At 34.9% G+C, this 12,807-nt stretch overlaps 1 protein-coding gene across 9 annotated transcripts in view; it reads left to right on the top strand.

Annotated features, from left to right (window-relative positions):
• The window catches only part of GPATCH2 (G-patch domain containing 2), a 187,991-nt gene that overhangs the window by 6,086 nt on the left and 169,098 nt on the right, over nt 1-12,807 (top strand). For all 9 annotated transcript variants that reach the window (XR_016392013.1, XR_002645345.3, XR_016392015.1 and 6 more), the window contains exons 2-5: nt 3,057-3,776; nt 8,869-8,930; nt 11,968-12,150; nt 12,630-12,709. Coding sequence is in view for 5 of the 9 variants with exons in the window: in XM_089906860.1 (XP_089762986.1) it covers nt 3,057-3,776; nt 8,869-8,930; nt 11,968-12,150; nt 12,630-12,709 (1,045 nt within the window). In the remaining 4 variants the exon portion in view is untranslated. The remainder of the gene's footprint in view (nt 1-3,056; nt 3,777-8,868; nt 8,931-11,967; nt 12,151-12,629; nt 12,710-12,807) is intronic.

The following is a 12,807-nucleotide window of genomic DNA, read 5'->3' as shown; positions in this document are numbered from 1 at the left end:
AAGGGGAAAAAGTGATTTGAACTCTGAATGTCACTTAAATGTATTTTTTCTGTGTTTTTATAGGGATTTTTTTGAAAAGCCTTTTAAAGTAGTTTTTTTGTTGATTCATGTTTGAATCACATCATGGAATAAATTAGATTCTTCTAGTTAAAATACTTTTTATTTTCTCTTAAGAAAATCAATATAAAATCAGATAAGGCTGGCACAATTTTAATAATGTTATAAAGAAATTTTGCTTTCATTTTTAGTAATAGTATTGGTTATATTTGGTTAAACTGCATTAGTCACAGCAGTATAATGAATTAATTTAAATGAAATTAATGAATAGTATCAAATTTCAGTAGATTAAATCTGATGTGCTAAGCTTCTTCTAATGTTAGGACCATTACATTTTCTCTTCTAAAGTAAAGCACTAAAGTTTAACTTCCAAAATAACCTGCAATTTTAGTTGGAGATTATATTCATGCATTGAGTTAATTAATTTCATATTACTATTTAGAACCAGTCATTCACCCATTGATAAGAAAACTATTTCTTCAAAAAGTAAATTCCTCCAGAACCAGGTGATACTGAGTCTTCCTTTAGACAAAGGATCTTTATTGTAGTACATGTTAAACTGGCTTCCAGTGAATTTTTTTAAAGGTACAGTATTGTTTTCAGAGATAATAATTCTCAGACTACGTTTCCTCCAAAGAAGTAGTGTTAAAGGAAAAAAACAAAATATTCACTGCAATAAACGGAAAACAAAAAAGGCAAGAGATAATAATTCTCAGACTACGTTTCCTCCAAAGAAGTAGTGTTAAAGGAAAAAAACAAAATATTCACTGCAATAAACGGAAAACAAAAAAGGCAGTTATTAACATTTAGGTATTGAAATAAGATTCATTTGGCTTATCAATGTAGTTGGAATTGTAGCCCTTGTATTGGCTTAATGCTAATTCCTATGTGATGCATATTTCTCTTCATCAAATTCAGTGTTCTGAAACCCAAGTAACCTTTTAAAGGCAAAAAAAAAATTTTAGCGGCCCTCCAGAGTTCATTTATAATATATATATTTGAATCACCATGTTTTTGAAAAATGTTTGTCTATGTAGACTTTTTGTTTATTCATTCAGAATGTCTAAGGAGATAGATCTGGAAAATACAAACCCACATTAACTGAAAGACAATGTCCTATTACTTAATTGCTCACAGTGTGCATTTTACTGAGGACTACATCACTGGTTCTTTTCGACTCACTTTCACCACCCAGCTGCCCAGTGCCTTATGTTGATTCAGGTCTCCCATCCCTTTTTTCTGTTCAGAAGAATACAATGCTTAACTGTGAGTCATCAGCTTTACATAGATGCGTATTAAATCTGTCTCAACAATAAATAGTATCCCCTGCTGCTAAATCAATCATAAATAAAAATGCAAACCGGATACTGGACTTGTGTAGCTGTTCTTGGCTATAGTTGGGTGAGCATTCAGGCTCGGGAACCAGATTGCCACAGTTTGAATCCTGATTCTACCACTTCCTACATGTGTCACTTTGGGCAAGCCTACCTTAACACTCTGTTTCTGTGTATTTCTGCTACCACCTTATAGGGTTATTATGTGAAAATGAAATGAGGTAATGCATATGAAACACTTAGAAATGAGCCTGGCACATAATAAATACTCAAGTGTTGGAAGCCTTATGTGTGTTTTGTATTGTAAGTGTTAAATCCAGTTGAATCACACGTGTGTTTGTTTTCAAGTTATCATTAAAATGAAAAGATCAAGTTGAAAGTCGTTAAAGGGAACTTGTGAACACCTGAAATTATAGACTATAAAGATTGTATGTAGACCAGGGGTCAGCAAACTATGGCTGGCCATCACTTGATTTTGTAAATAAAATTTTATTAGAACATAGCCATATCCATTCATTTCCGTATTTCTTATGATTATCTTGGCTTTACCATGGGAAAAGTTGAGTAGTTGTGACAGACATCTAATGGCCTGTGGAGCCTACAATATTTTCTACTTGGTCCTTTATAGAAAATTTGCCTACCCCTGCTATAGACTCTAGAAACTATACAGTCCTTTATAATCGAGAATATTTTTATCCTAGGTGCTTCTAGAACTCAGTTTAAGAAATGATTGTTCATGATCTTCATAAGAACGGTGCATATTTGAATTACCTGTAATGTTTAAAAAATAAAATCATGTGTCTGGGCCCTGTTGGGTTTGGAAAGGACCCATATAATTTACAAAGGTTCCCAAAGAACACTAATGTTTATCCCTGCTGACTAGTGGATGATTTTCTCACATAGTTCAGTTTTTTGCTTTTTGTTTTTGTAAGGCCTAAGAGACTGCTTCAGAGTAATGGTAAGAAAAATGATGGGCCATTTTAGATCAGTGGGGCTCCAGGTTGAATACGAACAGAGTTTCCTCTGCACTCGGTTGCGAGATTAGTGTGGTCTCAATATATGCCTAGCGTTTGGTTAAATTTTCTTTTCACATATATTACAAACCTTGAATGTAGCTGCCTATCTTTCTGTCTGCCTCGCGTGTCATGGCAGTGACTGGGTAGAGCATGTGGTGAGAAAAAGTTTGTATGTTTCCTTGTTTCCTTAGAAATTAGTGTGTGTGTGTGTGTGTGTGTGTGTGTGTGTGTGGTGGAGGGGGACTGAGAAAGTTCTCTTTACTCTGTACACCTGCTCTGAAAACTGGCTTTAGGAAAAGGACAGGAGTAGACTAAGGTATGGTGATTTAAGCAGAAATAACTTTTCCATAATTAGACAGTAAAAATATAAAATCCCTGGGCTCTTTCATTGCTGATATTATGCTTACTCTATCTTGAAGTAATTCCTGTGTTTAATAAAAGCACTTATACAAGAGAAAACTTAAAAGTGAGTCAGAATATTTGGAACTGTAATATCTTAGATAGGAAAATTAAGCAGCTTTTACACAGTTCTTTATAATAACTATTCATTCTAGTCAGATTTAGAATGAGTTGTCTGCTGCAATAAACCAGGTTAATACGGTTGACCCTGACTATTTAAATTTTTTTTTCTTTCTTTAAAAAAATGTAGGCATTTCAGTCGAACCATGGAAGAACTGGTTCATGATCTTGTCTCAGCCCTGGAGGAGAGCTCGGAGCAAGCTCGAGGTGGATTTGCCGAAACTGGAGACCATTCTCGAAGTATCTCTTGCCCTCTGAAACGCCAGGCCAGGAAACGGAGAGGGAGAAAACGGAGGTCGTATAATGTTCATCACCCGTGGGAGACCGGTCACTGCTTAAGTGAAGGCTCTGATTCTAGTTTAGAAGAACCAAGCAAGGACTATAGAGAGAATCACAATAATAATAAAAAAGATCACAGTGACTCTGACGACCAAATGTTAGTGGCAAAGCGCAGGCCATCGTCGAACTTAAATAATAACGTTCGAGGGAAAAGACCTCTCTGGCATGAGTCTGATTTTGCCGTGGACAGCCTTGGGAACAGAACTCTGCGCAGGAGGAGGAAGGTCAAGCGCATGGCAGTGGACCTCCCGCAGGACAGCGCTAACAAGCGGACGGTGACCCAGCCCCTCGAAGGCTGTAGAGATCAGGACATGGACCATGACAACAGAGCTTACCAATGTCACGAGTTTACCAAGAGCAAGGTCAAGAAGAGGAAATTGAAAATAGTTAGACAAGGACCCAAAATCCAAGACGAAGGAGTAGTCTTAGAAAGTGAGGAAACGAGCCAGACCAATAAGGACAAAATGGGATACGAAGAGCAAAAAGTCTCAGACGAACTCATGAGTGAAAGGTGACTTTCCTATTCTCTAAATATAAAAATATGTCTCCACTGTTTGCCGTTGAATGTGTTTCGGATTTTAATTCTATTTTAAAATAATCATAAGTTATAATAATGGTAGTGATATTACCGTTTAACCGTGGTTATATTTACTTATAATTTATGATGTTTAGCACAAAGCAAAATTGCTTATCTGATCTATGAACAGTCTTTTTGATTGTGTTATAATGACTTAATTTTCAGCTACAAAGAGAAAAGGAAATGGATTTTCAATGGGAAAGAATGCTTTTGAATAACAGCGCATTTATAACTGTTAGAATTGCATTTATAATTATTTACTTGTTTAATTATAGAGCTCTAGCCGCCGGTGCTTTTTAGTGTCACAGTTCATCAGTTTATTCTGATTCCTGAGAATAAAAGTGTATACCACTTCACTGTGAGTGGCTAGATATTTTAAGAAGTCTGTAGACTGCTAGGAATTCTGATCACTTATGAATTGTAAAACCCAATTTATAGTCTAGAAGCTCCTGATCTTGTCATTAGACAAATGGGAGAAGCAGTAATCCTTTGGCAGTTAGTCTAATCTGTCCATTCTAGAAAAGAGGTATACCACAATGATAGCTGTTAAGGACTGTTTTGACACTTTCAAAAGGTAAGTGATCACTTTTCTTTTACACAGAACTAATGTTACCTGCAGGAATGAGAAAACGTTGACACTGTTCATCCTTTTAAGCATGTCGTTGAAATCAAATGCACAACTATGGTCAAGAAAAAAATATTCTTTAAAAATGGTCTGGGAAAGAGTATTTGATTTTTAATTGGTAAGATTGGCAACATTTTAATCATGTGGATTGTGAGCTATGGATCTCATAAGCGTATATATATATATTTTTGTCTTTCCCCTTGTAAATGTGGTTACAGGTATGCGTAGGACCTGGTATAAGTTTATAGAATGGACCTTTTATTAGAGGTGGTTTGCTATTTATGTAATTTTCCTAAAGAACTAAAATTTACATAAATGTTTCAGGGAGGTTTTGAGAAGTTTATGGTACCTGCTTTTCTTCCAAGAAAGTTGTCATTTTTATACTGGAATGAGAATTATTTGTATGCAGGTATTGGGCCATTGTGACTGAGGACCATCCAGCTTGACTTGAAAGTAATTATCTTGCTTAGTTGCTGGGAGGGAGGGTGTGTGGCAGCTGAGATAGATCCTCAATTCTGTATTATTCACAGATTACCTGCTTTCTGGATTGATTGTGTAAGCCCCTTCTCTTATTGATGTCTTCCTTTTATTGACAGACTGGACTAGAAATGAGATAAAACTCTCTTCATTTCTATTCATTGTAAAAATATTTGAGTATTAGGTGCCATCAGGCTACCCAGCAGTCAACAGGCTAAGTACAAATTTTCAAAAAGGATGTTTTCACTCTTGAATAAATTAAATTTATTTCCTCATATTTTAAACTTACCTATACAGCTATTCTTTGTGGTCACTTAAGAGTTAGGTGCATATTCCCTCTGTGGGAAGATTGCTAAATATTTAAAGTATCTTCCCAACAAGAATAAGCATTTTTTGAGACCACTTCCAAAGCTTTCCTACTATAAAAAGCTATATATTGCCTTGGAACTGATTTATAGATAAGAACGGAACTACTTCACTCTGTGTGTGTGATTTAACACACATCTGAATAACTGCTGTTTACTGTTCACCACTCATGGTCCCAAGACAAATAAGACAGCCCCGGTTCTCTTCAGCCTCATAACCTGGAATAGCCAAACAAGCAAATGATGAAAAAGAAATGTGCTGAGTGGAAGGTACTGGTGAGGGAAAACTTCCTAAAGAACTGTGACTGAAAGCCTTGTTCAGATATCGAGGAGTTAAGGCGGATCATCCCAGGTAGAGGGAATAAGTTATGCAGAGACATGGTTGTGAAGCAAGTGCTATGTATGTGGGAAAGTATAGGTAATGTAACTGCATTACATAAAGTGGGAGCGGAGGCTACAGCAATAATTGTGTTTTGAAGGCCTGTGTGCAATGGTAGTTTGGATTTCATCATATAAGTAATGGGAAGTCAGTGAAGAATTTTTAGTCAGTTAGATTTATATTTTATCAAGATACCTGACCTTGACAACAGTGGCTCGTCTAGTTTTGGCTGACCTCCAGTCCATCCTTAAGAGGGAGGTGAATTACGGCAGCAGTAGTAGAGGACAAAAAAATATATAGGAGCAGTTTTAAGAGTTGGAATAAGTGGAAGGTTGGCTGCCTATATTTTTGGGAGGATGAATGAGAAAGAGGAATCTCAGATGATGCACAGGTATCAAGAATAGAAAATATAGGAAATGAACAGATTGGGGCAGGGGATTGGGATTGGTATCCATGCATTAATTCAACAAGCATTCATGGAATATATTCTCCTCTAAATACTGTGCTATAAAAGTCATACTAAAAAACAGTGGGAAGAGGTGTCCTTGAAGATAAGCCATAATGACCCTCAGCTCCTGAAAATGGAAAGCCTTGCTTCTGTTTAAGTTCTTGTTCTGATTTATTGTACCCACTAACAACTACATGATATACTTGGAGCAACTAGCTAGATGTCAATTAGATGAAATGTAAATAAGGAAGCATGTTGTTTAAAACACGTGTAAAAACATCTCAAAGTAGGCCAAGGATCGTTAAGGGCTAAGAGCTGATCTTAGAGAGGGAATTCTGATTTTCTTGTATCTTTAAGAAGAACAGCAGAGAAGAGAGAGGAGATAGGGATACCTCTTGGAGAAAGGACATAAACAAAAGGACCAGAGATGGGGATGGGAAGAATTTAAGTGGGAGCCCATCCATGGAAAGCCTTGATGACTAAATTTAAGCCTATAAATCTGAGGAAATAATTTAAGAATATTTTTTGAATTTAATTTTTTTATACAGCAGATTCTTATTAGTTACCTATATTATACAAAAAGAATTTTAATAGACTTTTTTTTTTTTTACACACAGACATATATGCACCTGTGTGTTTTATAAACTTTCTTTTAGAATAGTTCTAGATTTACGGAAAGCTTGCAAAGATAGCACAGTTTCTGTATACCCTGTTTCCATACATCCTACACCCAGCTTCTCCTATTAGTAATATCATCCGTTTACTATGGTACATTTGTCAGAACTAATGGGCCAATGTTGACACATTAACAGAAGTCAATACTTGATTAGAATTTCTTTTGTTTTTATTTACTGTCCTTTTTGTGGTCCAGGATACCATAATATTTTTAGTCAACCAGTTATGTTTTGAAAAGATGAAGCTGGCTATGTGTAGAATAGATTAAAGGGGGTAAATCTGAACTCAGAGAGATTGGAAGACCATTGAAAAAAATAAATAAATAAAGGCACATAGATTCACAGCCCTTTATCTGCAAATCTGAATCCTGAAAGCTGTGAAAAACTAATTAATTTGTGGCCAGACCTAACTTGACCTGTATTTAACATGGATATTCCTTCATTTAATTGAAAAAATATATTAATATGTTTGATTATGAAGTGCTACCCCAGACTCCTCTTAGGCATTTTAGAATGTACCTTTCTAAAGTGTAAAAATGTATGAATTTTAAATAATTTTGCCTCGAGGGTTTCAGAAAAAGAATTTAACCCAAGGTGTGTATGTTAAGGCCCTTTATTAGAGTTGTGTTGATGAGGGCGGACCAGAAAGCACTACTCAGTCACAGAGAAAAAAAAAAATCCATAGTAGTTTGGTCAGCTAAATAGCAGAAAGATTCTGAAATGTTTTTAATAGTCTAACACCACTATGTATAGAAGAGCATACCTGTTTGTAAATAAGAAAATATGTATTGATATGATGCTTTTAAAAACTATTGTTTTCTTTCCTTAACATATGTGCAGGATAGTTTCGTACATTCACTTAATTTGAAGAAAGTTAAAGAAAAAGGTACTAATTCAGTTTCTTGGGAGAATGTGCCACCTAAATTTTTATACTTTTTGTTTATATTTATTTTTTAAAAATCAAACAATCTGAAATGATATTTTGTATTCAGAAAAAGTATGTGGATTTAGAATTTCATCTAGAATTTTAATGCTGAACTCCCAATTGAAATATTTTAAAACAGATTAGGATGCTTTTTTTTTTTTTTAAACTAAGATTACAGAATTCTCCCTGTTGATGGAAAAGTATTATAACTTAAAAATCACCTGGGGCGATTTCCTGATTGGTTAGAATTAAGAATTACAGTAAAAAGAAAGTACATGAGAATTTTTAAGAACATCACTCAATATTGTTTAAAAACTAAACCCCTTATTATCTGACCTTGTCCTTATGGTTTTTTTAACTAACTAGACTCTCATATAAGCATCGCTTCTGATAAAACTAAGTGACAGTTTAATTCATGTCAGTTGAATATTTACTATTTATTTTCATTTATATGTTAAGTTTGACTCTGTATCATACTCTCCAACTTCTGTGGAAATAATAAGAACCTGTTATTTTTGTATACTTCCTCCTTAATAATTGGTGATATTCATTTTCTGCTCAGAGAGACCTTAGCTTTGATTTAATGGATTGTTACCATTGTAAACTTCTTTCCTCCTTGCCAAATAATAGAGTTGTTGGGAATTCTTAAGTAATGTCTCTTCTGGAATATTTGCAAATATGGTTATGAAAAGTAATTCTATCCCAGGCCCTTGTATTTATTTCATGTGCTGAAGAAAGGCTGAGCCTGCTTTTGATTGGGACTTTCCCCATTTTATTGCGCAGTGGTGTTCAGGGCTCAAGCTGAATTGCCTGGAATAAGAAAGGAGCAGTAAGCATTTGATGAAAGCAGATAATAAAGTGCATCAATTGTGTCAGCACCTCGTTGCAGTCACATCTGGCTTGCTGTCAGAGTCCCATTAGATTCCTGTGGTTTTATGTGCCAAAAATAATATGCTCTGTAGTTAATGGAACCGAGATATTTGCAGTTTGATTAAAAAAAATCATCTTATTTTCTTTCAGATCTTTGTCAGGCTTAAGTTCCATCTCTGAGCTGCCATGTCTCTTTAAAATTCGACAACTGAGAGATCAATTGTTCTTTTGATCTGTTTTTTTTTTCTTTTCCCTTATTTTAGTGAATCCAGCAGTCTCAGCAGCACTGATGCTGGTTTGTTTACCAATGATGAGGGAAGACAAGGTACTGAGATGCTATTTTTTTATCTCTTTGCGAAAAATGCCTTCATTTTTAAGTTGTGCTTATTACTAGTTGTTTCATAAATTGATGACTGCAATCCATTTACCTTAGTGCAATCCACACACTGCTTAGTGGGCTGGGGTTTAATTATCTCCAAAAGCTAGTCTGTGGAGCTAATAATGTTAAGGAAGGATTATCTTCCTTGAGAAAGCTTTACATACCTCAAGTCTTTTCAATTTTGTCTCTTTTAGCAAGTTCACAAGACCCTGGTTCTCATTCTCCACCTGGTTCCAAATGTATTTAATTCTGTTTAAGCATTAATAAAGGTGGATTTGCAAGTCATTTGTCATTTTTATTCAGCTGTGACATTTATTCATCCTATCCAGTTTGTAAGTAATTAGACCATTTTCCTGAATTCAATATTGTACACTGTTAAACAGTAATGTCTTTCAACTTACATCTTTCCCATCTTTGAAATTTCCTGAAGCTTTTCACACTTTAATGTGGCATTATTTTGAAACTACCTGTCCCAGTAGAAAATATGAAAACCTTACTAAGGGGGCAGGATACATACATATGAATACTTATCATAAGTGTTTTCTTCCTTTCTTGAGACCTTTAGAGGAAAGCAGTAATTTCTAAGGGAAAAAAAAACCCACAAAAATTTTTTTTAATTATAAATAGTTTAATGATGTTATGAAAAAAGGATAAAATAATAGCTGCGCCACATTTTTTTCTTAGTCTATTCCTCCTCTTGGCAGTACAAATTAAGTAAATTAAATTATTATTCCTTTTTGCTTACTTGTAAACCATCTGTCCCTGATAAATAGATACATAATTGTTTTGAAGACCGTAGACTTCACTGAAATATGTTAGAACCTCAGGGCTAAGAGTAAGCTTGACTACCTTGATAATATACCTAAATTCTTGTTAAAACACCTATGTCTACCCAAAGTTATGTTATAAACATTGCCTTTGATAATGAAATGAAATGAAAACACTTTTTAAAAAAATAACGTTTTGACAAGCCTATCCATCTTTGAGAAGCACTGGATGGCTTAGAATAATCTGCTAGCATTTATTGTGAGCCTATCATGTTTCATATTGCTAATTGCTTTTTTACATTTAACTTACTTTAAGTTCTTGTTTGATTCTTAATACAGCCCTATGAGATCTCCCCCTCTTTTTTTTTCCAGATGATGAAACCCAGACTAATAAAGTTGAAGTAACTTCCCCAGTGTTACAAAACAGTAGAAATCTAATTGTTCTGTCTGACTTTAGAGCCCAAGTTCTTAATCTGTAGCTATTTGATTTCTGTATTAAGAATAAAGTTGTATATCACATCAAAAATAAAATAACCCCATTTTTCTATTATAATGTTGTCTAACTGGAATTAAGATCTAGGGTAGTCAGTTTCAAGTGACTCCCTTTCTTTTCTTATGCTTATACCTGACCTGTGAACTTCTACTATAACTCTCAATGAAAGTACTAATATATTTGTGCTTTGAATTCTTGTTGTTTTAAAAAAATAATTTTTATTAAATCCTCAATTGAAATAAACAGGTGACTTTGGTTTTCCAAATGGTTTAAATTTTTAACTCCCTCATAATTCTAAATACAGCCATTTCCCATAAAATCATTTTCAATGGAAGTTTAAGGGTTTTTTTAGTTTGTGTTTAAAAACATTTGTAGTAAGAGATTTTGGAAACGAAAAATCTTCTGTAAAGGGAAAAAGTTTACAGCAGTTGTGACGACCCTCTTAGAAGCTAGTAGTTTTTCTAAGAATCTTGAAGAAGACTAATGAATCTCAGATCATATTCAAAATGTTATTTGTCTCTTATTTTTAAAACCATCTGCTTTTCTGTTTTTGCTTTTTTTGAGGTTTTTTTTGTTTTGTTTTTTTGTCCCCATATACATCTCTTTATTATTCCTTTTTTAAAAAAATACAAAATACTGTTGATTTGGGGGCTTCCCTGGTGGCGCAGTGGTTGAGAGTCCACCTGCCGATGCAGGGGACGCGGGTTTGGGCCCCGGTCCGGGAAGATCCCACATGCCGCGGAGCGGCTGGGCCCGTGGGCCACGGCCTCTGAGCCTGCGCATCTGGAGCCTGTGCTCCGCAATGGGAGAGGCCACAACAGTGAGAAGCCCACGTACCGCAAAAAAAAACAACAAAAAAACAAAAATACTGTTGATTCACACCAAGGGCACATTTCAAACTGAATTTTAAATTGATTGTTACTTCATGGTTACACTCAAGGATGGTCCTAGAAGTCAGACTTACTATGAATAGGATTCTATTTTAAAAATACCTTGCTTGTAGAGGTTCAGTGTAGTTTCTCTGTAAACTCTGTAGTGTTGTCACTTTTCATTTAAAATCAACTTTTTCACAACTATTTCTTAATGAACTTAATCAGATTAATTTCATTTAGCCACATCTGTTCATGATTGTTTCCCCTTTTGCACTCCATAGAAATCATGAAATTAAGCTAATTATATACCATTATCAGCTGCAAAGAACGAGTTCTATAATTTTATACCATTTAATTCCTGGCAGGAGATTTATTTTTCCTTAATATGGAAAGGGTAGTAACTTAACTGGATTTCCCTACAGTTTTTGCCAAAGGATTAACCAGTATATTATTGGTTTTCACATTTTTAAATTGGTTCTGAAACATAACATTTTATGTTATTGTTGATGGAAGTTCTTGTTATAGTATTAAAAAAAATTTCTTAAGTGAAACCATGGTGTAGAATAAAAAGTTTTCTTTATAGATTATATAGATGATTGCCAGATAAAATACAGGATCCCCAATTAAATTTGAATTTTAGACAAATAATTATTTTTTAGTACATGTAGGACCCATTTCGTATTTGGACGTATACTAAAAATTTTGTACAAATACTATATATTTATATTAAAAATGAATCATCTAAAATTCAGATTTAATTACCATCTTGTATTTTTTAAATCTGAATCTGACAACTCGGTTTATTTGGATGTTAAAACTGAATCTCTGGGGGATTTCTTGTATTTGCACAGGTGATGATGAGCAGAGCGACTGGTTTTATGAAAAGGAATCAGGGGGAGCTTGTGGCATCACTGGAGTCATTCCCTGGTGGGAAAAGGAAGATCCTACTGATCTGGACAAAAATTTACCAGATCCTGTCTTTGAAAGTATCCTAACTGGTTCTTTCCCCCTTATGTCACATCCGGGAAGAAGAGGTCAGTAGCACTGCCTGACTGATGGATACAGGGGACATAGAGTCAGTCTAGGAATAGTCGTTGAAAGAGGAGGCGCTAAATGGAAATGAAAGACTCTAGACGCAAGATGCTATGAGGAAACATGGTGACCAGCAATTCAGCTCCCACTGAATTCTCATGCTTTCAATTTATTAGGAAGGTTGACTTGCTTTCTTGCTAGGCCCATGGTAAAAATGTTGAAATGATAGAAAGGTAAATTGGGAGGAAAGAAAAACCCTGGATAATCCTCTAATGCTTAAACAATTGGTTGTCATGTGCTGGCTGCATTAAAACCCTACTAGGCATTGGTTCGGATCTTTTAAGTGTGAATTTTGCCTCTTCCCCACTACTGTTCAATACATTTCCCCCTCCAACTGACTTTGAATTCTGAATTGATAGAATCTTATTCCATGCTCCAATGATCATAAACCCTCCTTCAAGTGAGGACTTTGATTTTCCAGGTTTCCAAGCCAGACTCAGTCGCCTTCATGGAATGCCTTCCAAGAATATTAAAAAATCGGGAGGGACCCCAACTTCAATGGTAGGCATGCTTTCTTATTTACTTCTCATGTTTGGAAATGTATCCATTTCTATGGAATAAAAAGCCACATCCTCATCCTTTATTCATATTCTAATGTT

The sequence above is a fragment of the Delphinapterus leucas genome, chromosome 1, assembly GCF_059928025.1.
Source record: "Delphinapterus leucas isolate spDelLeu-1000000601 "Yukka" chromosome 1, BTC_Dleu_Yukka2, whole genome shotgun sequence".
In the NCBI taxonomy this organism is placed as follows: Eukaryota; Metazoa; Chordata; class Mammalia; order Artiodactyla; family Monodontidae; genus Delphinapterus; species Delphinapterus leucas.
The sequence above is the reverse complement of the archived record's forward strand: the minus strand, read 5'-3'. Positions and strand labels throughout refer to the sequence as shown.